This window comes from Saimiri boliviensis, chromosome 1, assembly GCF_048565385.1.
Source record: "Saimiri boliviensis isolate mSaiBol1 chromosome 1, mSaiBol1.pri, whole genome shotgun sequence".
In the NCBI taxonomy this organism is placed as follows: domain Eukaryota; kingdom Metazoa; phylum Chordata; class Mammalia; order Primates; family Cebidae; genus Saimiri; species Saimiri boliviensis.
The window spans coordinates 155,047,678-155,075,527 of NC_133449.1; the positions used below are offsets into that span (position 1 = coordinate 155,047,678).

The window sequence follows — 27,850 nt, forward strand, 5'->3', positions numbered from 1 at the left end:
ACGATCTCAGCTCACTGCAATCTCTGACTCCCAGGCTCAAGCAATCCGCCTATCACAGCCTTCCATGTAGCTGGGACTATAGGTGTATACCAACACCTCTGGTTAATTTTTGTATATTTATTGTAGAGTCAGGGTTTCATCAGCCTGGTCTTAAACTCCTGAACTCAGGCAATTTGCCTGCCACGGCCTCCCAAAGTTCTGGGATTTACAGGCATGAGCCAACATGCCTGGCCAAGCCAGCCTTTTTTTAATCTTACATGACATTTTTGAGGAAGATAGGCACTTATTTTGTAGATACTTTCTCATTTTGCATTTGTCTGATATATTCAGATTATACATTATAGCTAGAATATCCTGTAAGTGATAATGAGAGCTAACACTTCTTGTGGTAATCTTATATGCTAAGTACTGTGGATGTGCCCACACTCTTAATAACTAACAGTGTTGCCTGCTAAAAATCCCTTAGACTCGGGAGGCTGAGGCAGGAGAAACGCTTGAACCCAGGAAGTGAAGTTTGCAGTGAGCTGAGATTGTGCCATTGCACTCCAGCCTGGGCAACAAGAGGGAAACTTTGTCTCAAAAAAAAAAAAAGTCACCTTGAAAGTCTATGGCAAAATCTTGATTCTTGCCATGTGCATGCCTTCCTAGATATGCTTTTTGCTTGTTTTGTTTTTTGTTACTGTTAGCAGTGACGTATTTCCTTTGCCTTTTAGAGAGCAGCCCTGAGTCTCCAGTGACCATTACAGAGCCCTACCGGACTCTCTCAGGGCATACAGCCAAGATTACCAGTGTGGCGTGGAGCCCACATCATGATGGAAGGCTGGTATCTGCTTCCTATGATGGTACAGCCCAGGTATTATTGTGTACTTGTCCCTGTGGGTCCTTCACTATATTCTCTAACAAACTCTTTCTTCTTTTCCCTCAGTTATGAACAGGTTTTCCCTCCCCCATTATCATCATCTACAGAAGGAGACGTTCTAGGCTCTAGGAGACATTTTAGTTTTATTCCGCATAGCTGGGCCTTTAGCAGGCTAAGACTGGGGGTGGCAGGGGGGGTTGTTTGTTTTGTTTTTACTTAGATGAAGGGAAAAGTATCAGTATGAAATAGTTAACGCTAACATTTTTACAGATTTCTCTCTGATTCACTATCAGTATGGTGGACTAACATGTACAAAGTACTCTCTTCTGTTCAGACAGTAAAATGGTGACTAAAAATCACAAATTTTTGTTTTGTTTTGTTTTGTTTTGTTTTGTTTGAGACGGAGTTTCACTCTTGTTACCCAGGCTGGAGTGCAATGGCACGATCTCGGCTCACTGCAACCTCCACCTCCTGGGTTCAGGCGATTCTCCTGCCTCAGCCTCCTGAGTAGCTGGGACTACAGGCACACGCCACCATGCCCAGCTAATTTTTTGATTTTTTAGTAGAGATGGGGTTTCACCATGTTGACCAGGATGGTCTCGATCTCTTGACCTCATGATCCACCCACTTTGGCCTCCCAAAGTGCTGGGATTACAGGCTTGAGCCACCGCGCCCAGCCAAAATCACAAAATTTTTAATAATAAATTGGTCAGTTAGAAATCTCCAAGTTCTAAAAAAAAAAAAAGATGAAATGCCAAGCCAGATCTATGAGAGAGGACTTCTGGATATCAGAACCAGAATAGACACTAGAAGCTGGAGACCTAACATCCATAATGTTTCTGTCTCTCAGTGTTGAGTTGTAACTGAGCTAACTGCACAAAGCTAAGAGCCACAAATTGCTGCCTTCTGTGAAACTGAGTTCAGAATAATTCAAGAAATAGAAAGGAAATTGGCCAATTGCTCAAGGAATTGGAGACAAAAGAATAACCTAAGAGAAATTAGAACTGTAATTTCCAGACTGGTTATGGGCTATTTTCTTCATAATACCAGAATCTCAAACCCAAAAGTTAACATACAGTGTAGGTTTAAGACAGTGAAATCCATAGGACACCAGTAGAAGCTCATTCAAAATCACCGCCATAGGAATGCCTGTACACCTCAGAGCACAGAAGCCTCCCACGGGAAATAGGACTCTTCTGAAATTGAACTTCTAAGAGAAAACTCCAAATCACATGAGGAAATAAGAAGCCATAGATTTTTCTTTTTTTTAATTAGAAAACATATCACCAAACAATAGAATAACCAGAAAATGTCTACTCGGTCGTACTTTTGGGTTTAGGTGTGGGATGCTCTCCGGGAAGAACCCCTGTGTAATTTCCGAGGACATCGAGGTCGACTGCTTTGCGTGGTGTGGTCTCCTTTGGATCCAGACTGCATCTATTCAGGGGCAGATGACTTTTGTGTGTACAGGTGGCTCACTTCCATGCAAGATCATTCCCGGCCTCCTCAAGGTCAGTCAGAACCTGGGGCTTATCTAATTATTTTTCTCCCTTTCTTAATAATTGAGTTCATGAGGACTGAGCAAGGAATACATTTGTGCGGGACATTAGTGTCAGTATGGCATGGGTCCGAGCCTAAGCAAGAAGGCAGGCATGAGGGCTTGAGAACAGCACCACCTACAATAGGAAAGAGCATACCTAGCACTCAGATCTTGGTTTCTTTTTTCAGACAGAATCTTGCTGTGTTGCCCAGACTCGAGTGCAGTAGCACAATTTTGGTCACCTGCAGCCTCCACTTCCTGGGTTACACCGATTCTTGTGCCTCAGCCTCCCTAATAGCTGGGACTATAGGTACACACCACCATGCCCGGCCAGTTTTTTTGTATTTTTAATAGAGACAGAGTCTAGATATGTTGGCCAAGCTGGTCTCAAACCCCTAGCCTCAAGTGATCTGCCCATCAGCCTCCCAAAGTGCTGGGATTATAGGCATGAGCCACCGAGTCCAGCCCAGATCATGGTTTCTAAATGTCATTATCCATTAAAAGTGTCCATGGCTTCTTGGAGAAGTGGCTGGTTCCAGGCTGGGACAGGAAAAACACAAACTGAAACTGAAATGTTCTTATGCTAGAGAAGAAGGCAGTACTCTAAGACTTAAGGAAACATGTCAAAGGGACAAAAGAGACAGCTTGAAGAAGCTCCCACTGACCAAATCTGAGATGGTAGTTGAAATAAGAAGAAAATTCCATTTCTAGCTAAGAAAGATTTATTGGTATCAGACATGCCATAAGCAACTAGAAAACTAGACAAAATACATTAAGCAACTGCTGGGCACATGGCTCATGTCTATAATCCCAGCACTTTGGGAGGCCAAGGCTAGAGAATCACTTGAGGCCAGGAGTTTGAGACCAGCCTGACAAACAGCGAGATCTCATCTATACCAAAAATTACAAAATAAAAGTAAATAGGAAAAATTGGCCAAGCATGGTGGCTCACTCCTATAATCCCAACACTTTGGGATACTGAGGCAGGAAGGTGGCTTGAAACCAGGAGATCAGGACTAGCCTGGGCAACATAGGGAGACACTGTTTCTGTGAAATAAAATTTTTTTAAATTTTAAATAAAAGAATATATTAAACAACTAGAAATTCACACCCAAAGGAATGAAATGATATGTCCACATAAAGACTTGTAAAAGAATGCTCATAGTTGCTTTATGTGTGATCACCAAAAACTGGTAACAACCCAAATGTCTGTCATCAGATAAATGAATTAATTGTGGTATATCCCTATAGTAGACTTCTGCCTAGCAATAAAAAGAAGATAACAACAGATAAAGAACAAAATGGATGAATCTCGATAAAACATTATGCCAAGCAGAAGCACCCAGGCACAAGAGACTACATACTGTATAATTTTGTTTATGTGAAATTCTTTTGGTGTTCTGTTTTGTTTTTTGAGACACAGTCTCACTCTGTCAGCCAGGCTGGAGAGCACACTCTTGGCTAACTGCAACCTCCGCCACCCAGGTTCAAGTAATTCTCCTGCCTCGGCTTCCTAAGTAGCTGTGACTACAGATGCATGCCTCATGCCCAGCTAATCTTTTGTGTTTTTAGTAGAGATAGAGATTACCATCTTGGCCAGGCTGGTATTGAACTCCCGGCCTCAGGTGATCTGCCTGCCTTGGCCTCCCAAAGTGCTGGGATTACAGGCATTAGCCTCTGTGCCCAGAGTATGTGAAATTCTTCAGTAGGCAAAACTAAACCACAATAAGAGCAGATTAGTGATTACTGGGGCTCAAGCAGAAGGTATACCTTACCACAAAGAGGCTTGATGGAAACATTAGATTGGTGCAAAAGTAATTGTGGTGATGGGTAGGTTACATGACTACATACATCCGTCACAACTCCTCGAAGTATTAAAAAGTGGGTGTATTTTATATTACATTTCAAAGATGATTTTAAAATAAGCAAAGGATAAAAACCTTAAAATGTTAATGTAAAAACCTTTCAAATGTAAATATAACAGTAATGGAGGAATTAATGAGTCCAGATGAATATAATAAATAAATGACTGCCTAAATAAATGGAGAGAAGCACAAGCTCTTCCCTGTGGTATTATGCCAACTAATGAATGTAGAGTGAAATGTTGGAATTGGAAGTTCACCCTTTGGGACAGGCATCGTAGCTCATGTTTGTAATCCCAGCACTTTGGGAGGCGAGCTGATCACTTGAGCCCAGGAGTTTGAGACCAGCCTGGCCAACATCACAAAACCCATTCTGCCACTGCACTCCAGCCTAGGCAACAGAGCAAGAGCCTGTCTCAAAAGAAAAAAATTCACTATTTGGCAGTCATCATGTTAACAGTTTTGTTTTGTTTTGTTTTGTTTTGTTTTGTTTTGTTTTGTTTTGAGACGGAGTTTCGCTCTTGTTACCCAGGCTGGAGTGCAATGGCGTGATCTTGGCTCATGGCAACCTCCGCCTCCTGGGTTCAGGCAATTCTCCTACCTCAGCCTCCTGAGTAGCTGGGACTACAGGCACGTGCCACCATGCCCAGCTAATTTTTTGTATTTTTAGTAGAGACGGGGTTTCACCATGTTGACCAGGATGGTCTCAATCTCCTGACCTCGTGATCCACCCACCTCGGCCTCCCAAAGTGCTGGGATTACAGGCTTGAGCCACCGCGCCCAGCCTGGTAACAGTTTTTAATCAAGAAACATCAGTAGCCGGGCGCGGTGGCTCAAGCCTGTAATCCCAGCACTTTGGGAGGCCGAGGCGGGTGGATCATGAGGTCAAGAGATCGAGACCAGCCTGGTCAACATGGTGAAACCCCGTCTCTACTAAAAATACAAAAAATTAGCTGGGCATGGTGGCGTGTGCCTGTAGTCCCAGCTACTCAGGAGGCTGAGGCAGGAGAATTGCCTGAACCCAGGAGGCGGAGGTTGCGGTGAGCTTAGATCGTGCCATTGCACTGCAGCCTGGGTTAACAAGAGCGAAACTCCGTCTCAAAAAAAAAAAAAAAGAAAAGAAACATCAGTAAATACTAAAGCTAGTAGATCAGGCGTCCCCAAACATTTTACACAGGGGGCCAGTTCACTGTCCCTCAGCCCGTTGGAGGGCTGCCACATACTGTGCTCCTCTCACTGACCACCAATGAAAGAGGTCCCCCTTCCTGAAGTGCGGCGGGGGGCCGGATAAATGGCCTCAGGGCCACATGTGGCCTGCGGGCCGTAGTTTGGGGACGCCTGTAGTAGCTGCAAATACTTAGTAGTTCGGGAAATACCCTTTTAGGGAGTAACCTGTAAGACACCCCCTTAATCAGGTGATCAAAGTAAACCAAATGGGACAAATAAAAATAAGCTGGCACCTCACAGATTGCCCTGGATGAACACAGCAGCACTAATGTGCATTCCAGCTAAAGATGTGCACCCTAAATCTGGTCGTGAAAAATGTCTGGCAGACCTAAATTGAGGGCAGTTGGACAAAATAACTGTCCTATAATCTTCAAAAGTTTCAAATTATGGAAGTCAAAAAACATGCAACTAACTGTTCCAGGCTGAAGGGAAGCAGAAAGGCATGACAACCAAACGTACTGTGTGATCCTGAATTGATTCCTTTCGCTATAAATGACATCTGGGTAAAATTGGCAGAACCTAAGTAGAGTGTACGGAGTAGATGACAGTAATGTATTACGTTAATTTCCTGATTTCCATGGTTGTACTGTGATGATATTGGAGCATGTCCTTGTTCATAAGATACACACTAAAGTATTTGGGTGCTATTGGGCATAATGTTTGTGATTTAATGAAATCTCAGAAGAGTTTGGTTAATATTATGATAATATAACTCTAAAAGTTCATTGGGAATGAAGGGAAAGGGTAAAAATGCTATTAAAGAGTAATGAGGTATCGGAGTTTACCTTTAGAGTGCTTTTAACCAAGAGTGTACATTTTAGTCTTTCCTTCATTTTGATTCCTTTAGGCAAAAAAAGTATTGAATTAGAGAAAAAACGACTCTCTCAACCTAAGCCAAAGCCCAAAAAGAAGAAAAAGCCCACCTTGAGAACTCCTGTAAAGCTGGAATCGATAGATGGGAATGAAGAAGAAAGCATGAAGGAGAATTCAGGACCTGTTGAGAATGGTGTGTCAGACCAAGAAGGGGAGGAGGAAGCACGGGAGCCAGAATTACCCTGTGGCCTGACCCCAGCGGGTACGTGGCAGAACCCTGCGTATCACTAGGGTCTCACGTCTAAGAAAATAAGCTAGGTCCTTACTCAGTTTGAAACTTTGCTATCTCAGACCTTCCCATTTTATTTTTTTTCAAGCTTTATTCAAGTCTCTAAAATAAACATCTTTGAAGTTTTAAAGGGGTTCTAGTGGATGTTTGGGGTGGAAATAGTAAACTTCTATAGAGGAAACATTCAACTTGGGCAAGGTGAAACCATGGGACAAAGTGAAGCTGAGATAGGTGTGTACATAGGCAATTACATGAGAAAAGTGTTAATAGTATGACATCATTAGCCACGTTTATTGAAAGAAACCACTGTATCTTACAAATGTCTGACCTAGAAGCTACCACCACTTTGGGAACTTGCAGGCTCTCACTCCTCTCACCTGGAGTTTATACCTGGCTTTCTGTCTTCTCACAGAAAAAAATGTGTGAGTGCTTCTTAGGTTCTAGTGAGATAAGCTGTAGTGGTGGTTCTCAGATTTCTCACAAAACAGTGTTCCATCACTAAATTATGAGAATCTATTTCTAGTTTAAAGACCAAAAAAACTGTTATTAAATAAAAATGTTGGCACTTTTAAAATTTTATACATTTACCTTAACTACCTGGACCCTGTTAAAATAAATGACTAAATAGCAAATAGTTTAAGTAGAAGCAATGACTCATGCTTAATTCTAAAACAGAATATATTGATGTGACAGAATTAAAATGTCTAGTATATATGATACAAGGCACCCCATTTGCTCTCTATCCCAAGGGATTGCTGTTAGACACATAGTTGGGGTAAGTAAAGAGCAAAAAGACTAATAGATGTATTATTTTGGCCCATCAGAATGCTTTTCTAGTTGGGTACAGTGGCACATACCTCTAGTCCCAGCCGCCTGCCTCGGCTTCCCAGAGTGCTGGGATTACAAACATGAGCCACCATACCTGGCATTTTTTTTTTTTTTTTTTTAAGAGCCTTTCTTTCACAAAATGGCTATACAAAACATGGATCAAGAAGTTGTTTTTAAAAAGTTCATGTGCTCAGGATTGTGACACCATATTGCATACATCTAATATTCTTTATTATTAAAGTTACACTTTGTTAGTGTAATTTAATATGCAATTAGTACTTTATGACCTGAAAATGTAAAAAGTGCTTTGTCGCTTGAGCAAAGTATAGAAACTCCTTGGCTTTTGGTATAAAGTTGCGGAGGGTTCAAAGCTTTTTCCTTAAGTTCAGAGTAAGGCGGGCATGGTGGTTCATCCCTGTAATCCCAGCACTGTGGGAGGCCAGGAAAGGAGACCTGCTTCAGCCCGGGAGCTTGAGACTAGCCTAGGCAACATAGGGAACCCCCACCTCCACAAAAAATAGAAAAATTACCAAGCATAATGGCTTGTGCCTATAGTCCAAGCCACTCTGGGAGGCTGAGGAGGGAAGAATCACCTGAGCTCAGGAGGTTAAGGCCTCAGTGACTGTGTTCGTACCACTGCACTTCAGCCTGGGCAACAGTTATACCTTATCACAAAGTTCAAAGTAAGCTGGGTAAGGTGGCTCATGCCTGTAATCCCAGTACTTTGGGAGGCTGAGGTGGATGGATCACCTGAGGTCAGGAGTTTGAGACTGACCACCCTGGCCAAGGTGGCCAAACCCCGTCTCTACTAAAAATACAGTAATTAGCTGGGCATGGTGGTTTTCGCCAGCTACTGGGGAGGCTGAGACAGGAGAATTGCTTCAACCTGGGAGGCAGAAATTGCAGTGAGCTAGGATTGCGCTACTGAATTCCAGCCTGGGCAACAGAGTAAGACTTCATTTAAAAAAAAAAAAAAAAAAAACAGCAACAATGAAAACAAAGTAATAGACTCACAGATTCCTGAAAACACCTAGTTTGTGAGGTGGGGAAGGGAAAACTACCCCTGCTTCGTTTCTAATGTGTATTATCTCAAAGTTTTGGTAATAGATAAATTGATTGCATTGCTGAGCTTGGAATGGCTCTAAATTTTTAAAAACTGAAATTCTGTATTGTTTTTATCCTCAACTTTTTTTTCTTTTTTCCCCCATGATGTAGTTTCTAGGGAACCAGTTATCTGCACTCCAATTTCCTCAAGCTTTGAAAAGTCAAAAGTCACCATTAATAACAAAGTCATTTTGCTGAAAAAGGAGCCACCTAAAGAGAAGCCAGGTTGGTATCTAGTAATTAAAATACAGTATTTTGTTAAAGCAGCCTAAAATAGTACATGCTACTGTCAAAAAACAGTGTGGTTTCTTGTTTCTTTTTTTAGGTTTACAATATTTGTAGGTTTTCTGATTATGTTTCTTTTCTTTTAAGACAGAGTCTTTACTCCCTTCGCCCAGGCTGGAGTGCAGTGCTGTGCTCTTGGCTCACTACTCCACCTCCCGCCCTCATGTGATCCTCCTGCCTCAGCCTCCTGAGTAGCTGGGATTACAGGTGCCCACCACCACGCCCAGCTAGTTTTTGTATTTTTAGTAGAAATGGCGTTTCACCATGTTGACCTGGCTGGTCTCGAACTCCTGGCCTCAAGTGATCTGCCCACCTCAGCCTCCCAAAGTGCTGGGATTATAGGCATGAGCCACTGCACCCGGTCTTCCATTTTGGGTCATGCTTTTGAATTCTTTTAGCACTTGATGAAATGTTTTGCAGTTGTTAATAATGTTAGCAGGAGCATTTTTGTGTATATTGTGAACAATGCCCCCAGCAATTTTATTTTGAAAGCTTCTTTATTAGGAGGGGGAATTTTCTGTGCCCGTGGCATCCTGCCAGTAGGTTACATTCACACAATAGGCATTCCTGTTTTATGTTTCTGATTCGCTCTCCTTCAAATAGTGTGTACTTTCATTACATTTCAGAAACCTTAGTCAAGAAGAGAAAAGCTCGTTCCACACTTCCCCTGAGTACAAGCCTGGACCACAGATCCAAAGAGGAGCTTCATCAGGACTGTTTGGTATTAGCAAAGGCAAAGCACTCCAAAGGTACAAAAATGTACTTCGTTGGCCCGTCCATAGTCTTCTGGGACTGGCATATAAGAGATGTTTACTTATTTATTGAATGAATGCCCAAAGAAATGTCTAAAATTGTTTTCTGTATTTGTATGTTCTTTTCCAGTCTTCCCTTCCCTCCACATCCCTGCACCCCTATACCCTGCTGCCAAAGTCCCCATTGTGACCCACTATCAGTACTGCCATGCCTTTGAGATGTAGTGTTCTGCTTTCATTCTAAATCTAGTTGCTCCCAGCCATCTGTGTGCCAGAATTGGTATGTTGGCTTAAATATCTCAGCATGAATAAACTCCTTCAACTATTTTTCCCTATTGTACAATATCCTTATGGAGAAAATATTTTTTTCCTTATTGGAAATATACATAATACATATATACATATATATACATACACATAATACGGCAGTTCCTTAAAAAAAACTTTTGATGGAAACTTTTGCTTTGGAAGTTTTACTTGAAGGGTTTTCTTATTTTTGTTTCTTAATGTCTTCATTTAATTCCCACTCTTTTGGTATTTGAGCAACTTTATTTTTTTAATTTGGAGTTGACATGTAGAAAAGGGATGCACACAATAAAATGAAATTGAAACAGTATAAAAAGAAAGTAGGCCGGGCGCGGTGGCTCAAGCCTGTAATCCCAGCACTTTGGGAGGCCGAGGCGGGTGGATCACGAGGCCAAGAGATCGAGACCATCCTGGTCAACATGGTGAAACCCCGTCTCTACTAAAAATACAAAAAATTAGCTGGGAATGGTGGCACGTGCCTGTAATCCCAGCTACTCAGGAGGCTGAGGCAGGAGAATTGCCTGAACCCAGGAGGCGGAGGTTGCGGTGAGCCAAGATCGCGCCATTGCACTCCAGCCTGGGTAACAAGAGCGAAACTCCGTCTCAAAAAAAAAAAAAAAAAAAAAAAAAGAAAGTAAATCTCACCAGGCACAGTGCCTATTATCCCAGATGTTCAAGGGGCTGAAGCAGAAGGATCACTTCAAGGCCAGCCTGGGCCAATTTTTAAAAATTTTTTTCAAAGTAAATCTCCCTCCCAGTCCTATCTCTCCTCCAGGAACGGAAGGACCATCCTCCCTCCCACTGACTGTCTCCCCTCACCCTAACAAGGGTAGTCACTATCCTGGACTTCCACTTCTTTATTTCCTTTTAATTTTGTGCTGTTTTGTCTGTATTACGTAATCAGACTATTATCAGTTTCTTGTGTCTTGCTGGAGATATTTTATGCTTTTATTGTATACATAGACTTCTCTTTGGAGCTTTGTGATGACTTCCTATAACTTACATAGTTAACCTTATAGTTTCACATTATTTTCCTTACTGAAAAATTACTCAGTTGACTTTATTTTTAAAGCAAAGGATGAATATTGAATCCTCTTGTGCTAAGTCCCAGTGAATACTAAGGACTTTCATTTACTTATTAATTTCATTTTGCTGGTTTTTTTTTTTTTTTTTTTTTTTTTTTTTTTGAGACAGAGTCTTGCTCTTTCGCCAGGCACCAGGCTGGAGTGCAGTGGCATGATCTTGCCTCACTGCAACCTCTGCCTCCCGGCTTCAAGCAATTCTTCTGCCTCAGCCTCCCGAGTAGCTGGGACTACTGGCACGCTTCACCACTCCCAGCTAATTTTTGTATTTTAGTAGAGGCAGGCTTTCACTATGTTGGCCAGGATGGTCTCAATCTCTTGACCTCATGATCCGCCCACCTCGGCCTCCCAAAGTGCTGGGATTACAGGCTTGAACCACCTCACCCGGCCTTTTTTTTTTTTTTTTTTTTTTTTTTGAGACAAAGTTTGGCTATTGTTGCCCAGGCTGGAGTGCAGTGGCGCAATCTTGGCTCACCACAAACTCCGCCTCCCGGATTCAAGTGATTCTCCTACCTCAGCCTCCGGAGTAGCTGGGATTACAGGCATGCACCACCATGCCCAGCTAATTTTGTATTTTTAATAGGGACAGGGTTTCTCCATGTTTGTTATGCTGGTCTTGAACTCCCAATCTCAGGTGATCCGCCTGCCTCGGCCTCCCAAAGTGCTGAGATTATAGACTTGAGCCACCACACCCGGCCCTTTGCTTGTTTTTTTACAGCACTTAAATACGTGCCGATTGGGTTCACTTTTAAGGTTATAAGTGTTTTTGTGTGTTGCTCCCTTCATAACTGCAAGAGTCTCTGTTAGAACTCTGATTCTCTCAGTGTCTGAAGTGGGTGTTCCAGACATATATTTAGAAGTTATTGGACAGAAAACTGTAACCTGTGTAATGACTTCATCTGATTTTTTTTGCCTTTTTAAATTAACAGAGCTGAATGAAGATGTGTCTGCTGATCTTGAGGAAAGATTTCATCTAGGGCTTTTCACAGACAGGGCTACCCTGTACAGAATGATTGATATTGAAGGTGAGGCAAATCCAGTCAGCATAATCCCATCCATCTGTATACTTAAATTTCGTGTGCACCTTTTTTACGGCTACCATCCTGTGATATTATATAATGGTTAGTTTTACATGTCAACTAACTAGGTTTTGAGCTCCCTGACTTACATGTTGATATGTCCCTTGCATCATCGTAGGATCCTAAACATACGGCATTCACTCTGAATGCAAGTGAAGGTGGGTAGTGCACAGTGACCGAGTGGGCTTCAGGTCCCATTGTAATCACTCTGGTAGGTGACACACCCATCAGAGAGTGACTGCTTATTTTAGGAGCTCGCTTTCTCTTCTGTCTTACCTTTCTTTTTCTACAAGTCGGTGACAGATGTTTCTGAAACACCTTCCAAACATTATCTCTCTTTCAAACAGGAAAAGGTCACTTAGAAAATGGCCACCCTGAGTTATTTCACCAGCTTATGCTTTGGAAAGGAGATCTCAAAGGTGTTCTCCAGACTGCAGCAGAAAGAGGGGAGCTGACAGACAACCTTGTGGCTATGGCACCAGCAGGTATGGTTTTTGTTTGTTTATTCTTTTCCACAAAAGCTCTATCATCTCTAGGATACCTCCATTCAAGATGGCTGTTAGCTGTATCAGTCTCAAGCTTGAAACCTCACGAAGCCTGGGCGCTGTGGCTCACGCCTGCAATCCCAGCTCTCTGGGAGGCCGAGGTGGGCGGATCACTTGAGGTCAGGAGCTTGAGACAAGCCTGGCCAATATAGTGAAACCGCGTCTCTACTTAAAATGCAGAAATTAGCCAGGCATGGTGGCAAACGCCTGTAATCCAAGCTACAGGAGAGGCTGAGGCAGGAGAATCGCTTGAACTCTGGAGAAGGAGGTTGTGGTGAGCCAAGATTGTGCTACTGCACTCCAGCCTGTGTGACAGAGTGAGACTCCATCTCAAAAAAAAAAGAATCACTTACGAACAGGCACAAAGCTAATCCTGTTTGCAGCAATAGACAAACTAATAAATCAACCCAACCCCTTTAAAAAAAAGGCAGGTCACTGACACTTCAATGGCAAAAGCATAATTGCTGAGAATTTCTCAAAGGACAATTTGGCCATGTCTGATAAATTTTAAAGATGCAATGGCACAAGTCTGAAGTCCTCAGCTGCTCAGGAGGCTGAGGCAGGAAGATTGCTTAATGCTAGGTGTTCAAACCCATAGGGTACTGTTAATTGTGCCTGTGAATAGCCACTGTACTCTGTCCTGGGCGACATCATGAGACCTTGTCTCTTTTAAAAAAAAAAAAAAATGCTGAGTGCAGTAACTCATGCCTATAATCCCAGCATTTCAGGAAGCCAAGGTGGGCAGGTTGCTTGAGCCTCAGAGTTGAGACCAGCCTGGGCAACATTGCAAAATCCCATCTCTACAGAAAATACAAAACTTACCTGGGCATAGTGGCCTGTACCTGCAGTTCCAGATACTTGGGAGGCTGTGGTGGGAGGATCACCCAAGCATGGAGAGGTTAAGGCTATAGTGAGTCATGATTATGCCACTGTGCTCCAGCCTGAACAACAGAGCAAGACCCTGTCTCAAAGAAAAGAAAAAAAGGCCGGGCGCAGTGGCTAACACCTGTAATCCCAGCACTTTGGGAGGCCAAGGCAGGCAGATCACGAGGTCAAGAGATTGAGACCGTCCTGGTCAACATGTTGAAACCCCCGTCTCTACTAAAAGTACAAAAAATTAGCCGGGCGTGGTGGTGTGTGCCTGTTGTCCCAGCTACTCGGGAGGCTGAGGCAGGAGAATTGCTTGAAACCGAAAATGGAAGTTGCAGTGAGCCAGGATCGCGCCACTGCACTCCAGCCTGGCGATAGAGTGAGACTCTGTCTCAAAAGGAAAAAAGCATGTAAGCATGTTTGGCTCATCAATTCTGATTACTGGAATTTATCTAACTGTGCTCACACATTGCTTTCTGTATCTTTTCAACTTTGTACTGTTTTGTTTGTGTTGCATAATCAAACAGCTGGTGTTTCAGAATGTGTAGATGAAGCAGATGATCTGTAGTGGTAGCTGAATTGGTATCTAAATGTTCAGCTGAATGCATTGACTGAAAACAAGCCTTTTTCAACCCAGATGTACTTGGTTTTGTTTTTACTTTTTCTTCAACATTTTTTTTAACCACCATCTTGTATTTTTTCAGCTGGCTACCACGTGTGGCTCTGGGCTGTGGAAGCTTTTGCCAAACAGCTATGTTTTCAGGATCAGTATGTCAAGGCTGCTTCTCACCTACTTTCCATCCACAAAGTGTATGAAGCTGTGGCGCTGCTCAAGTCAAACCATTTTTACAGGTCTGTGTGGTCTTAGAGTTGGGATAATAAATACTTGGACATAATGTGAAAATGATCTAAACTTCTCTATTGTTAAAGTAACATAAATAGAAGAAATAGCATGAAACAAAAGGACAGCTTAAGGAACTGTTACAAGAGGAACTCCCTTTTTAATTCCCAGCTTTGAAGTGAAGCTGAATCTTGCCAGACACCCCAAAAACTTTTCATGTACTCTCAAGTTTAACATTTCTTTTGGAAGTAACATTGGCCAGGTGTCGTGGCTCATGCCTGTAATCCCAGCACTTTGGGAGGCCGAAGTGGACAGATGGCTTGAGCCCGAGTTCAAGATCAGCCTCTGCCTCCCTAAGAGCTGGGATTATGTGATTATGGGTGTGAGCTACTATGCCTGGCAGCCTGAGTAGTTTTTTTTCTTTTTTTGAAAAAGACTCTTACTCTGTTACCAGGCTGGAGTGCAGTGGCACAATCTTGGCTCACTGCAACCTCCACCTCCCGGGTTCAAGCCATTCCACTGCCTCAGCCTCCTGAGCAGCTGGAACTACAGGTTCACGCCACCACGCCCAGCTGATTTTTGTAGTTTTAGTAGAGTATTTTAATTTATCAGTTTATTTCTAAATAATATTATATCACTTTTTATATATAATAGTATACTTTTTACTCCATCCTTTCTCCTTTCGTCATGTATTTGGTATATTAGATACATGTTATAACCACACATTATACTATTAGTATTTTTGCTTTAAACCAGGTGTCCCCAAACTTTTTACACAGGGGCCAGTTCACTGTCCCTCAGACCGTTGGAGGGCCGCCACATACTGTGCTCCTCTCACTGACCACCAATGAAAGAGGTGCGGCAGGGGGCCGCAGTTTGGGGGCACCTGCTTTAAACAGTTGATGCTTATTTTTGGTCAGACAAGGTCTTGCTCTTTTGCCCAGGCTGGAATACAGCGGCAAGATCATAGCTTACTGCAGCCTCTCCTCACAGGCTCTTTAAACAACATTTTTCATAAATTTTTTTTATATATGTATTTTTTTCCAAGTCCATATCCGATGGATAATGTGCCGACTTCGTAACAAGGTGCAAGGGTGGCACATCTCACACGAGCGTGTGAGTACCCAGTCATCACACTCGTGAACTACAAAAGGATCTTTAAACATTTTTTTACATTTACCTACAAGCTTATTATTTCAGCACTTTTCATTCTTTGTGTAGGTCCAAGTTTTCAGTTACTGTCAATTCCTTCACCTGAAGAACTTCAACTTTTTTTTTTCTATAAAAGTCTATAATTTCACTTTGAGATTATTTCAGAGATTATTTCACAGGGTATAGGATTCTAGATTGGAAGTTTTTCTGTTTCAGCACTTCAGAGATGTCAGTCATTTCATTCTCTTGGCTTGCTTTGTGTTTGACTTGGCTATTGCACTGATTTTATCTCTGTTATTTTGCATTTTTTATTTGTCTAGGCTTAGGACTTTTTCTCCATCAGTAATTTTTCAGTAATTTGATATGATGTGCTTTGGTGAGATTTTCTCTTTTTTTTTTCTTTGCCTGAGACAGGGTCTTGTTGTGTTGCCCAGGCTGGAGTGCAGTGACACAGTCACAGCTCACTGTAGCTTTGACCTCCTGGGATCAAGCAGTCCTCCTGCCTCAACCCCTGAGTAACTGGACTACTCAGGAGGTGCGTGCCACCACGTCCAGCTAATTTTTTAGCTTTTTGTAGGGACAGAGTCTTACTGTGTTGAAACTGATTTCCAACTCCTGGGCTCAAGCAATCTTCCTGCCTCAGCCTCCCAGAGTGCTGGGATTACAGGCATGAGCCACCGCACTTGGTCAAGATTTTCTTTTTGTTCTACCCTGCTTTGCTTTTGTTGTCTTCCTGTAGAGAGTATGAACTTTGTTTTGGCAAGTAATAAAGTTGGGCATCAGCTTGATCTTTTCATGGCTTGTTTTTATATTTTGTTAGGGCAGGTTTATCATATTCTAGAATTAGTTTGGACCTCCTACATTCTGGTATCTTTATTGAATGCCTTATGCATTCAACAAATCAAAACTCAGATGTCTCCAAGTGCTGAGTCATGTCTGGGAATTGTTCAGCTTACAATTCCATAGTCATTCTTTGTTTACACTTAAGGAGTTTCCTGTACATATGGCTTTGAATTTAGCCAAAGACTTACTGGGATCCCCAGGCAGAGTTGTGGATATCTTTGTCTGGACAGCTTCCTCCTTCCTAGTCTGCTGCCCCTCAGATTTCCACTGTTCCCTCTTCTCAAGTCAGAGACTGCTGAGGTTTTTTGGGGCTTTCCTTAAGAAAATGGCTTTAGGCAGAAAGCCAGTGCCAAGATAGGGCTCACGTTGTTAGTTTCTGTTCTCCTAGGGGTAACAGTCCTGTGCTGCCTGCAGCGTCTGAGAACAGTTGTTTCAGACATTTTGTCCAGTTTTTTAGTTTTATGGCAGTAAGGTGGGTCTGGTCCCAGTTATTCCATCATGGTTGGAAATAGAAGTCCCAAAATACTTTCAAGATACTGCTCTCTCTAGATCGCTTTCATCTAATAAAACACTTTTTTCCAGCTACAACTTTATGTTGGCTACACCTCAGCAGTTGTATGTCATTTGAAAAATATTCATTTACTGAGTTGTATAGATCTTCCAAATGTTAACATATCTCGTTATAAAATACCCTAAAGTATCATGTTCCTTATTACCACTATCAGTCTCATCAGAAAAATTCTAACTTATGGGAAAATGTCAAACTCACAAGTGGTAGGTACAAGATTTCTAAAATTCTAATTTTTGCTGGAAAACTCACAGTTTATCATTAGTAACAAATACTGTTGGTTGTTTTTTCTGAAGTGGTAGGCCTACTGTGTTCATTTTTTTTTCTTTTCCAGTGTAGCTTGCAATTCATTCATACAGGTGCTTCTTAGAGACAGTCGTCCTACTTTGGAATGCAGCAAAGAACACAAAATGTTCTTCCCATTTGTCACACAGAATATTAACGTGTTTTGGACTTGAGGGATTTAGTAAAATTAGTAATTTTTACTACTTCATCTAGTGCATTTCTCTTTTTTTCCCACTGTAAGAGCCACTGCCTTCTTTTTTAAATGCCAGAATTTACCAACCATTGCTTTTGCACAATCACTGCAAATGTCAACACAGGTTTTTTTATTTTAAATAAAAAGGCACGGCCGCTCATGCCTGTAATCCTGGCACTTTGGGAGGCCGCAGCAGGCAGATCAGAAGGTCGGGAGATCAAGACCATCCTGGCTAACACAGTGAAACCCTGTCTCTACTGAAAATACAAAAAATTAGCCAGGTGTGGTGGCGCGTGCCTGTAGTCTCAGCTACTTGGGAGACTGAGGCAGGAGAATCACCTGAACCTGGGAGGCAGAGGTTGCAGTGAGCTGAGATTGTACCACTGCACTCCAGCCTGGGCAACAGAGCAAGACTCCATCTCAAAAAGAAAAAAAAAAAAAAAAAAAAAAAAAAGGCACATCACTTACTCTTAGCATTGTTACAAAAATAGTTTTAACCTCATTAATACCCTGAAAGGGTCTTGAGGACCCCTAAGAATCCACAGACCACAGTTTAAGAACTGCTGATCTAAGTGAGGAAACAAACACAGCATGTTTTTAATTTCTCTATATAATGCAAGTGCAGTTTTTTTGTTTTTTTTTTTTTTTTTGAGATGGAGTTTCGCTCTTGTTACCCAGGCTGGAGTGCAATGGCATGATCTCGGCTCACCGCAACCTCCGCCTCCTGTGTTCAGGCAATTCTCCTGCCTCAGCCTCCTGAGTAGCGGGGATTACAGGCACGCGCCACCATGCCCAGCTAATTTTTTGTATTTTTAGTAGAGATGGGGTTTCACCATGTTGACCGGGATGGTCTCGATCTCTTGACCTCGTGATCCACCCGCCTCGGCCTCCCAAAGTGCTGGGATTATAGGCTTGAGCCACCGCGCCTGGCCTCAAGTGCAGTTTTTTAAAGGAAGTTGGAACAACAAAGACAACTCAAAAGGGATAGTTTGTCCTGTCTTGTAGCCGCTACTAGGGCCATACACAGAGGAGCCTTTTCAGAGTGGCTAACATGTTTGTTCTTGCCTTTAGGGAAGCTATTGCAGTTGCCAAGGCCCGGCTGCGCCCAGAGGACCCAGTCCTGAAGGACTTGTACCTCAGCTGGGGGACCGTCCTAGAAAGAGATGGCCATTATGCTGTGGCAGCCAAATGGTAAGCCTGAGGAGAGGAGGGGTGCGTCCAACATAGAAGAGCTGCTGCCAAGAAGAGCAGGACAAGAATACAAGTAATACGTTTAGAGGTGGAGGTGAAGCAGCAAGAAACTATTTAAAAGATACGTATATTCAAGCCAGTTTCATAAGACTCATCAGGCACTACCTCCTGATTTATTTATAGAAATCGCCATAACTGGCTGGGCCTGGTGGCTCACGCTGTAATCCCAGCACTTTGGGAGGCCGAGGCGAGCGGATAACAAGGTCAGGAGTTCAAGACCAGCCTGACCAACATGGTGAAACCCCATCTCTACTAAAAATACAAAAATTAGCCAGGTGTGGCAGCGTATGCCTGTAATCTAAGCAGGAGAATCACTTCAACCTGGGAGGTGGAGGTTGCAGTGAGCCGAGATCATGCCACTGCTCTCTAGCCTGGGCGACAAAAGTAAGACTGTCTCAAAAAAAAAAAAAAAAAAAATCACCAGAACTGTTTAAGAAACCTCAGTAGCAGATTCAGAAATTACGCATTTTTCTGATGATCTCTTACAACATCAAATAAAGGAACCTCAGCCCATGCTGAATTGAACCCAAGCAGAGGAGTCATTCCCTCTCATTTTCCTTATGTCCTTAAACTATAAGATATTGTTTCTCATACACTCTGCTGAACTGTGCTGGCCTCAGCCTTCACAGGAACAACCAGGGGCAGTGACAAACCTGGGACCACAGGAAGGCACATGCAGCAAAGTGGACAGAAAGAAACGATTGTATCCTCTATGGAGTGGGAATATAAGATCTGTTTATGACATTTTGTTCACATTTTTATTCCTATTATAGCTATTTAGGGGCCACTTCTGCTTATGATGCAGCCAAAGTTTTGGCCAAAAAGGGGGATGCAGTATCACTTAGAACGGCTGCAGAGTTGGCTGGCATCGTAGGAGAAGATGAGTTGTCTGCTTCCCTGGCTCTCAGATGTGCCCAAGAGCTGCTTCTGGCCAACAGCTGGGTGGGAGCCCAGGAAGCCCTGCAGCTGCATGCAAGTCTACAGGTCAGTCTGTTATTTCGTCTCCTAGTATGTAAGTCGGAAGTGCCCCAAATCCTTTTCTAGTCAAATCCAAGTTAATAACCCAGTTGCACAGGCTGTGTCAATTTGGCAGGCCCAGCAAGCCCTGGCCATGCTGTTCCACTGAAGCACTATGGCTTGTTAGTTGCCATATTCAGAGTAAGAGATAGTATGGTCATTTACAGTAATTCCCATTGCTTATCTGTTTGTACAAAACACCCGTGAAGACTTTAGTCAGCCCAGGCCTTGGGTTGGCAGTTTAGGGTTTCTTCATTGATATTATCAGCACTGTCTTCCTTGAAGAAAGAATGTTTGGACTCTAACAGAAATCATGGAACTCTACCTGTAACACCCCTGTTAACTATAAGCTATAGAAAAAACTGGGCCAGGCACAGCAGATCACTTGAAAGTCAGGAATTCAAGACCAGCCTGGCCAACATGGCAAAATCTCGTCTCCATTAAAAATACAAAAGTTAGCCAGGAATGGTGGTACATGTCTGTAATCCCAGCTACTCGGGAGGCTGAGGCAGGGGAATCACTTGAACCCAGGAGGTAGAAATTGCATTGAGCCACGATCATGCCACTGCACTGCAGCCTGGGTGACAGAGTGAGACTCTGTCTCCAGAAAACAGAGAGAAAAGTGTGGGGAAATAGAAGTGTCTTACTTCTTAAAATTTTGGTTCCCATCTGGTTAAAAATGAGTAACTTACCACTGCCTTTTTGACACATCAAAACAGATTAAAGCATTAGCATTCTTACCTAGTTTCCAAAACATGGAAACATTTGATTCATTTTAGATAACTTTATCAGATACTAACGAGTTTTTTTTTAAGTTCTTTGTTCCCTAGCACAGTACAGGGCCTAAAGATGGTTTTTAGCTGAATATTTAGAGCCCAAGGAACATGGTACATGGGAGGCAGCTTTCTGCGACCAGCAGAATAAAAATGGAGGCAAAAATAGGGCACCCTAAAAGATAATGCCACTGAGCATTATTTGTAAAATGGGCAAACCTAGAGAGATTTTAACTTATCTACAACCAAAAAAAGTTTCCAGAATGACTGTTTAGCATTTTATTTTTTCTCTTAAACAGCATCCTTAACAATGCAAGAAAATGTAATAAGCATATGCTAAATATTCTGATAAGGGCTATATTGGCTATGTGGAACATAGACCCTTCCAAGCTTAACTGAGAAGATATTGTTATAGGGATATACAAGGAATCTTATGGCAACTAAAAATCTAGTGAAAACAGATTTTCGAGGGCTTCTCTCTATGCTTCTATTTTCTTCTCTCCCAGCTGATTTACTCTATTAAACCTATTTGGACATGGCCCCTAATGCCTGTCCCAGCTCTTGGATCTACAAAGGTTGTCTGTTCAGCACCTTTGGCCCATTATGCTTTTATTCCTGAGTCCAAAGTTTGGGCAGGGAGAAAGAACCTGATGAGCCCAGCCCATCTTTTCTCAGACTAGGCCACAAGTCAAGTGGCTGGTCTATGTATGGCTTAAATCAAAGTGGATAGGGCTGTAGTTGGGATTCCATGCTAGAAAATGGATTTTTAGAGCTCCAAGGATAGATTTCCCCCAAGAGAGACCTGGGAAATGTCCGTTAGAATGCCCCTTTTATCCCTTCTCATGCATGACTCACTCGTGCTTTGGTTGCTGCAGATAAAAAGGGAAATACTTTGAAGGACTCTGGAGAGCTCTCAAGATCATCCAAGTGCTTTCCCTGATAACAGTTTCTCTTCCTTGCTGTTCTATTCCAGGGTCAGAGATTGGTGTTTTGCCTTCTGGAGCTACTGTTCAGGCACCTAGAGGAAAAGCAGCTTTCAGAGGCCAAAAGCTCCTCCTCTTATCACACTTGGACCACAGGCACCGAAGGGCCTTTTGTGGAGAGGGTGACTGCAGTGTGGAAGAGCATCTTCAGCCTTGACACCCCTGAGCAGTATCAGGAAGCCTTTCAGAAGCTGCAGAACATCAAGTACCCATCTGCTACAAATAACACACCCTCCAAACAGGTATGCCATCTGTACCAGCTTTTGACATTAATAAGACTTCCTTAATCCATGTGTTTTGTTTTGAGACAGTCTTGCTCTGTCACCCAAGCTGGAGTGCAGTGGAGTGATCGTGGCTTACTGCAACTGCCACCTCCCAGGTTTAAGTGATTCTCCTGCCTCAGCCTCCCAAGTAGCTGTGATTACAGGCATGTGCCACCATGCCCAGCCAGTATTCCCTTAAAAAAAAAAAAAAGTCAAAAAAATTAAAAAATCAGAATAATGTAATACCAGAATAATCAACCAGAATTTATAGATGTTCACATTTTGTCATTTTTACCTTGTAGAGTTTTCTGATTTCATTTTGAGTACTTTTTAAAATAGTACAGTAAAGTTGAAGTCCTCATTCCCTTCCTCAGCCCTTCACTGCTTCCTCAGCTCACCAAAGGTAACTTCTGTGTCAGTACTACATGTATGATTTTTCAGTTTGCTTATTTCAGAAGCTATTGTTTGTAAAAATCTATCCATGTTGATATAAAGAGATCAGTTGATTTATATCAACTGCTGTGTCTGTCTTATGAATATACCTACTTCTTTTTTTTTTCCTCTGTAGAAACTAGGTCTCACTGTTACCCAGGCTGGTCTCGAACTCCTCAAGCAGTCCTCCCGCCCCAGCCTCCCAAAGTACCGGGATTACAGGCATGAACCACTATGCCTGGCATAGTTCTTTCCCTCATTTTAAAATGGGGCAACATTGTATTTATGAGGAACAAGACCTCTCAAGTGGTATCTACTTTGAAGAACAGGCAATTTTTTTTGTTTGTTTTTTGTTTTGTTGTGTTTTGTTTTGTTTTTGAGGTGGAGTTTCAATCTTTCAACCAGGCTGGAGTGCAATGGTGCAATCTCTGCTCACTGTAACCTCTGCCTCCCAGGTTCAAGCGATTCTTCTGCCTCAGCCTCCAAGTAGCTGGGATTACAGGCATACACCACCACACCCAGCTAATATTTTTTGTATTTTTAGTAGAGATGGAGTTTCACTCTGTTGGCCAGGCTAGTCTTGAACTTCTGAACTCAGGACATCCACCCGCCTTGGCCTCCCAAAGTGCTGGCATTATAAGCATGAGCCACCGTGTCCAGCCAGGCAGTTTCTTACTAAGTTAAACATGCATATGCCAGATGTCCCAGCAGTTCTACTACCCAGATACTGCCCTAAAAAAATAAAACCAGATGGCCAAAGACTTGTACGCAAGTGTTTACAGCAACTTAGCCTACTACAATAGCCCAAAACTAGAAACAACCCAAATGTCCATCAACTATTGTATGGATATACAAACTATATTGTGTCGGTACAATGAAATACTGTACTGTTTAACAATAAAAAGCGCCAGGCTTGGTGGCTCACACCTGTAATCCCAGCACTTTGGGAGGCCAAAATGGGTGGACCACTTGAGCCCGAGAGTTCGACTGGCAACATGACGAAACCCCATCTCTACTAAAAATACAAAAATTAGCCGGGTATGGTGGTACAAGCCTGTAATCACAGCTACTCAGATGGCTAATGTAGGAGGATCGTTCACATCTGGGAGGCAGAGCCTGCAGTGAGCCAAGATGGCACCACTGTACTCCAGCCTGGGTAATAGAATGAGACCGTGTCAAGAAAAATAAAGAGGAACAAATTACTGGCACACAAATAATATCAGTGAATCTCGAAAGCATTAAAGACACAAAAGACTTCTAGAAAAGACAAAATTAAAGTGACGAAGCAACCAGCTCAGTGGTTGCCATTGGGGTGGGGACAGGGGACCGCCTGCAGAGGAGCCAGTGGGAGTATCTTCAGTTGATGAAAATGTTGCCTTGATTTTGCTGGTGGTTATGGAACTATATGTGTTTCTCAGAATTTACCAAACTACATATTTAAACTTGATCACATTTTTCTTAGTTATATTCCAAGCTTTGTTTTAATTATTTATTTTATTTATTCATTTTTTGAGACAGAGTCTCACTCTGTCGCCCAGGCTGGAGTGCAATGGCACGATCTTGGCTCGCTGCAACCCCCACTTCCCAGGTTCAAGTGATGATTCCGCCTGAGCTTCCCAAGTACCTGGGATTACAGATGCATGACACCATGCTCACCTAATTTTTGGATTTTTGTAGAGACAGACTTTCACCATGTTGGCCAGGCTGGTCTTGACCTCCTGGCCTCAGGTGATCCATCCACCTTGGCCTCCCAAGGTGCTGGGATTATAGGTGTGAGCCACTGCACCTAGCATTTATTTTGTTTTTAATTATAGCTTTTAGTTCTAGAAACTCACTTTTTGTTTTAATTAAATGCAAATGTAAAGCTGTTTCCTCAGTGTGAACAGACTTTAACAGCGGTATGTGTGTGTTGCTGTGCAGCTAGACATGAGAGTTTCTGACGAGGAAAACAAAAATGGGTGGTGGACACAAGAGGAACTTTCATAAGTGTGAACTGTGTGCACTTGTTTCCGTCTGTGGTTAACAGGAACAATTTGGTGGCATCCTTGGCACCTACTATGGGAGGATATTTAACTCAGACTCTGGCTTCTCTCTCCAGCTCCTGCTTCACATTTGCCATGACTTGACCCTGGCAGTGCTGAGCCAGCAGATGGCCTCCTGGGACGAGGCTGTGCAGGCGCTCCTTCGGGCAGTGATCCGGAGCTATGATTCAGGGAGCTTCACCATCATGCAGGAAGTGTACTCAGCCTTTCTCCCTGATGGTAAATGACTCCCCGCTGCCTGAGGCACACACTTTAATGGACAGTATCACCACCACTAGTGGTGTGGCACTGAGAGTACCGAGATTATTAACAGATGGAGACAAGAAAAAAAAAAAAAAGATGGGGACTGGCCACCTGTGTCATTTTGGTAGAAAGTTTGAATTCTCTTGCCCACACTCTTTTCCTTTACCTGGCCCTATCCCCTTAGTGCCTCCTGTCCACTTTCCACACAGTCAGTTTAAGGGAGAGAGAAATAGGAATATAGTTACGTGTTAGCAAGAACAGAAAAGAACAGCAAAAACATCGACATTCCTGGAGCTGCACAGTCAGTCACTGAACTAAATCATTGTGATTTTTCCGAGAGACAGTGTGATGTGACCTCAGTGTGGCCCCGGAGCCTTCAGTAGAACAAATGGAATACTTTGAATGACTCCCAGGATGTAGTAATGAAAACATTGTCCCAAGCCAGGAACTGTTTAGCCTCCAGTTGGCTCTTAGTGGAAAGGCATGTGGCCCTGTGGATCACACCATTATCTTTTTTCTCGGAGTCTGCTTCTTGGGTGATAAAAAGTAGAACATAAGGACAGGAAGCTAGATTTCTGGCAACTAGAGAAACGCATGACCCAAAATCTTTTTTTTCTTTTCCTAGGCTGTGACCACCTAAAAGACAAATTGGGTGACCATCAATCCCCTGCCATACCAGCTTTCAAAAGTTTGGAGGCCTTTTTTCTTTATGGGCGTCTGTATGAATTCTGGTGGTCTCTCTCCAGGCCGTGCCCAAATTCCAGTGTCTGGGTAAGGCCTGGTCACAGCACACTCTCTGTTGAGCCAAGCCAGCAGTTAGACAGTATCAGCACTGAAGAAACGGACCCTGAAACTTCTCAGCCAGAGCCAAGCAGGTCTTCAGAACCAGACTTGAGACTCACAGAAGAAGGTGAGCGAATACTGAGCACATTTAAGGCGCTCCTTTCAGAGAAGCATGCCAGTCTCCAAAACTCACAGAGAACTGTTGCTGAAGTCCAAGAGACCTTGGCAGAAATGATCCGCCAACACCAGAAGAGTCAACTCTGTAAATCCACAGCAAATGGTCCTGATAAGCGTGAACCAGACCTAGAAGCAGAGCAGCTCCTCTCCAGTTCTCAGAGCCAGTGGTAAGTACTGAGGCAAGTACAAGACAGAATGAAAAACAACCCAGCTGGCTAGGAACACGGGCTCACGCCTGTAATCCCAGCACTTTGAGAGGCCGAAGCAGGAGGATCACTTGGCTGAGGAGTTCACGGCCAGCCTGGGCAACAAAACAAGACCCTGTCTCTACAAAAAATAATAATAATAAATAAATAAAAGGCCAAGTGCAGTGGATCATGCCTATAATCCCAGCACTTTGGGAGGCCCAGGTGGGTGTATTACTTGAGGTCAGGAGTTCAAGACCAGCCTGGCCAACATGGTGAAACCCTGTCTCTACTAAAAATACAAACATTGGCTGGGTATGGTGGTGCGGGCCTATAATCCCAGCTACTTGGGAGGCTGAGGTCGGAGAATCACTTGAACCTGGGCAGCAGAGGTTGCGGTGAGCCAAGATCATACCAATGCAGCCCAGAGAACAGAGCAAGACTGCATCTAAAAAAAAAAAAGCCAGCTGTGGTGGCACGTACCCTGTAGTCCCAGCCACTTAGGAGGCTAAGACAGAAGGATCACTTGAGCCCAGGAGGTCAAGTCTATAGCAGTGAGCTATGGTTACACACCTGTACTACATCCTGGGTGACAGCAAGACCCTGTCTCCAAAAAAATTTAAAAAAGAAAAGTAACCCTGTTGGATTCTCATGTAATTAGGTCAGAATTAGTACATGGTGCTACTGATCAAGTCACTTGAAAGCAGCAAAATGTAATAACTAAGACGCAGGCTTTGGGGGTCAGATGTGAATTCTAACCCTGACCCTGTTAAGTGAACTCAGGCAAGTTTCTTAATGTCTCTGAGCTTTAGTTTCCTCATCTACAAATGAGGATACCAGCTCCTACCTTTGGTGGTTTTGAGAATGAAACAAAATTATATATATTGGTAGTATTAATAGTACAATAAAATCTTACCATTGTATGCTTAGTAGATTCCCCTCAAAAAATCAATCATGTGGGCCGGGCGCGGTGGCTCACGCCTGTGATCCCAGCACTTTGGAAGGCCGAGGCGGGTGGATCACGAGGTCAAGAGATCAAGACCAGCCTGGCCAACATGGTGAAACCCTGTCTCTACTATAAGTACAAAAATAAGCTGGGCATGGTGGCATGTGCCTGTAATCCCAGCTACTCAGGAGGCTGAGGCAGGAGAACTGCCTGAACCCAGGAGGCGGAGATCGCGCCATTGCACTCCAGCTTAACAAGAGCGAAACTCCGTCTCAAAAAAAAAAAAAAAAAATCAATCATGTAAAATGTGAAGTTGCATTACTTCATTAATGAAAAACATTGTTTTTCAGTGATTCTATACTATAACAAAACACACAAAGGGTAGTATGCAAAACGTCACATTGAACTGAGAAAAGTCCCAAATAATCGGAATCCTGTCACTTCCTAATCACTTTCATTGGAGGCAGAAGCTGCAGCGAGCCGAGATCACACTGTGGCACTCCAGCCTGGGCGACAGAGCAAGACTCTGTCTCAAAAAAAAAAAAAGAAAGAAAAGAAAGTAGAGGCCGGCTGGAAGGATCCAGTCACCAATCGCTATGGAGCTGGATTTGCTTTCTTACAGGGTGCTTTGCTTAAGTTGACAGTAACAATCGTTTTGTTTTGAGATGGAGTCTTGCTCTGTCACCCTGGCTGGAGTGCAGTGGCACAGTCTCAGCTCACTGCAACCTCCGCTTCCCAGGTTCAAACAACTGCTCTGCCTCAGCCTCCAGAGTAGGTAGGAGGAGTACAGGTGCTTATTACTTGGCTATTATGCTGAATGCATTTTACATTGATTATATCCCTTAGCACAGGGCGTAGAACATAGTAACTAGTATAATCAATAAGCTTACAGCTATTATTACTAACTTAAAAAAAAAATTGAACTAAGAAGCTCTGAAGCCCCTCCAAAAATACTCCCACTGAAATCCATGAGTCAGATTTTTTTTTTTTTTTTTTTTTTTTTTTTGAGACGGAGTTTCACTCTTGTTACCCAGGCTGGAGTGCAATGGCGTGATCTCGGCTCACCGCAACCTCCGCCTCCTGGGTTCTGGCAGTTCTTCTGCCTCAGCCTCCTGAGTAGCTGGGATTACAGGCACGCGCCACCATGCCCAGCTAATTTTTTGTATTTTTAGTAGAGGTGGGGTTTCACCATGTTGACCAGAATGGTCTCGATCTCTTGACCTTGTGATCCACCCGCCTCGGCCTCCCAAAGTGCTGGGATTACGGGCTTGAGCCACCGCGCCCAGCCCATGAGTCAGATTTGAGTCACTTCTATAGTAAGCTACTCGATACCCTAGGCAGCTTTTAGGTGTGCTTTTTTTTTTTTGAAGACAGGTCTTACTCTGTCACCCAGGCTGGAGTACAGTGGCATAACCATAGCTCACTGCAGCCT

The 27,850-nt window shown here is 43.1% G+C and overlaps 1 protein-coding gene and 1 non-coding gene across 4 annotated transcripts in view; one reads left to right on the forward strand and one right to left on the reverse strand.

The window, feature by feature from the left end:
- Positions 1–27,850, forward strand: part of GEMIN5 (gem nuclear organelle associated protein 5) — a 64,434-nt gene that overhangs the window by 24,772 nt on the left and 11,812 nt on the right. For all 3 annotated transcript variants that reach the window (XR_012511952.1, XM_039477993.2, XM_074378810.1), the window contains exons 14-26: positions 714–853; positions 2,199–2,370; positions 6,336–6,563; positions 8,634–8,747; positions 9,434–9,556; positions 11,877–11,972; positions 12,374–12,511; positions 14,146–14,293; positions 18,395–18,514; positions 19,348–19,558; positions 21,338–21,589; positions 24,141–24,303; positions 24,953–25,454. Coding sequence is in view for 2 of the 3 variants with exons in the window: in XM_039477993.2 (XP_039333927.2) it covers positions 714–853; positions 2,199–2,370; positions 6,336–6,563; positions 8,634–8,747; positions 9,434–9,556; positions 11,877–11,972; positions 12,374–12,511; positions 14,146–14,293; positions 18,395–18,514; positions 19,348–19,558; positions 21,338–21,589; positions 24,141–24,303; positions 24,953–25,454 (2,407 nt within the window). In the remaining variant the exon portion in view is untranslated. The remainder of the gene's footprint in view (positions 1–713; positions 854–2,198; positions 2,371–6,335; positions 6,564–8,633; positions 8,748–9,433; positions 9,557–11,876; positions 11,973–12,373; positions 12,512–14,145; positions 14,294–18,394; positions 18,515–19,347; positions 19,559–21,337; positions 21,590–24,140; positions 24,304–24,952; positions 25,455–27,850) is intronic.
- Positions 15,335–15,438, reverse strand: LOC120365865 (small nucleolar RNA U13). Its single transcript, XR_005580709.1, has one exon. It is a non-coding gene; the product is annotated as a small nucleolar RNA U13 (small nucleolar RNA).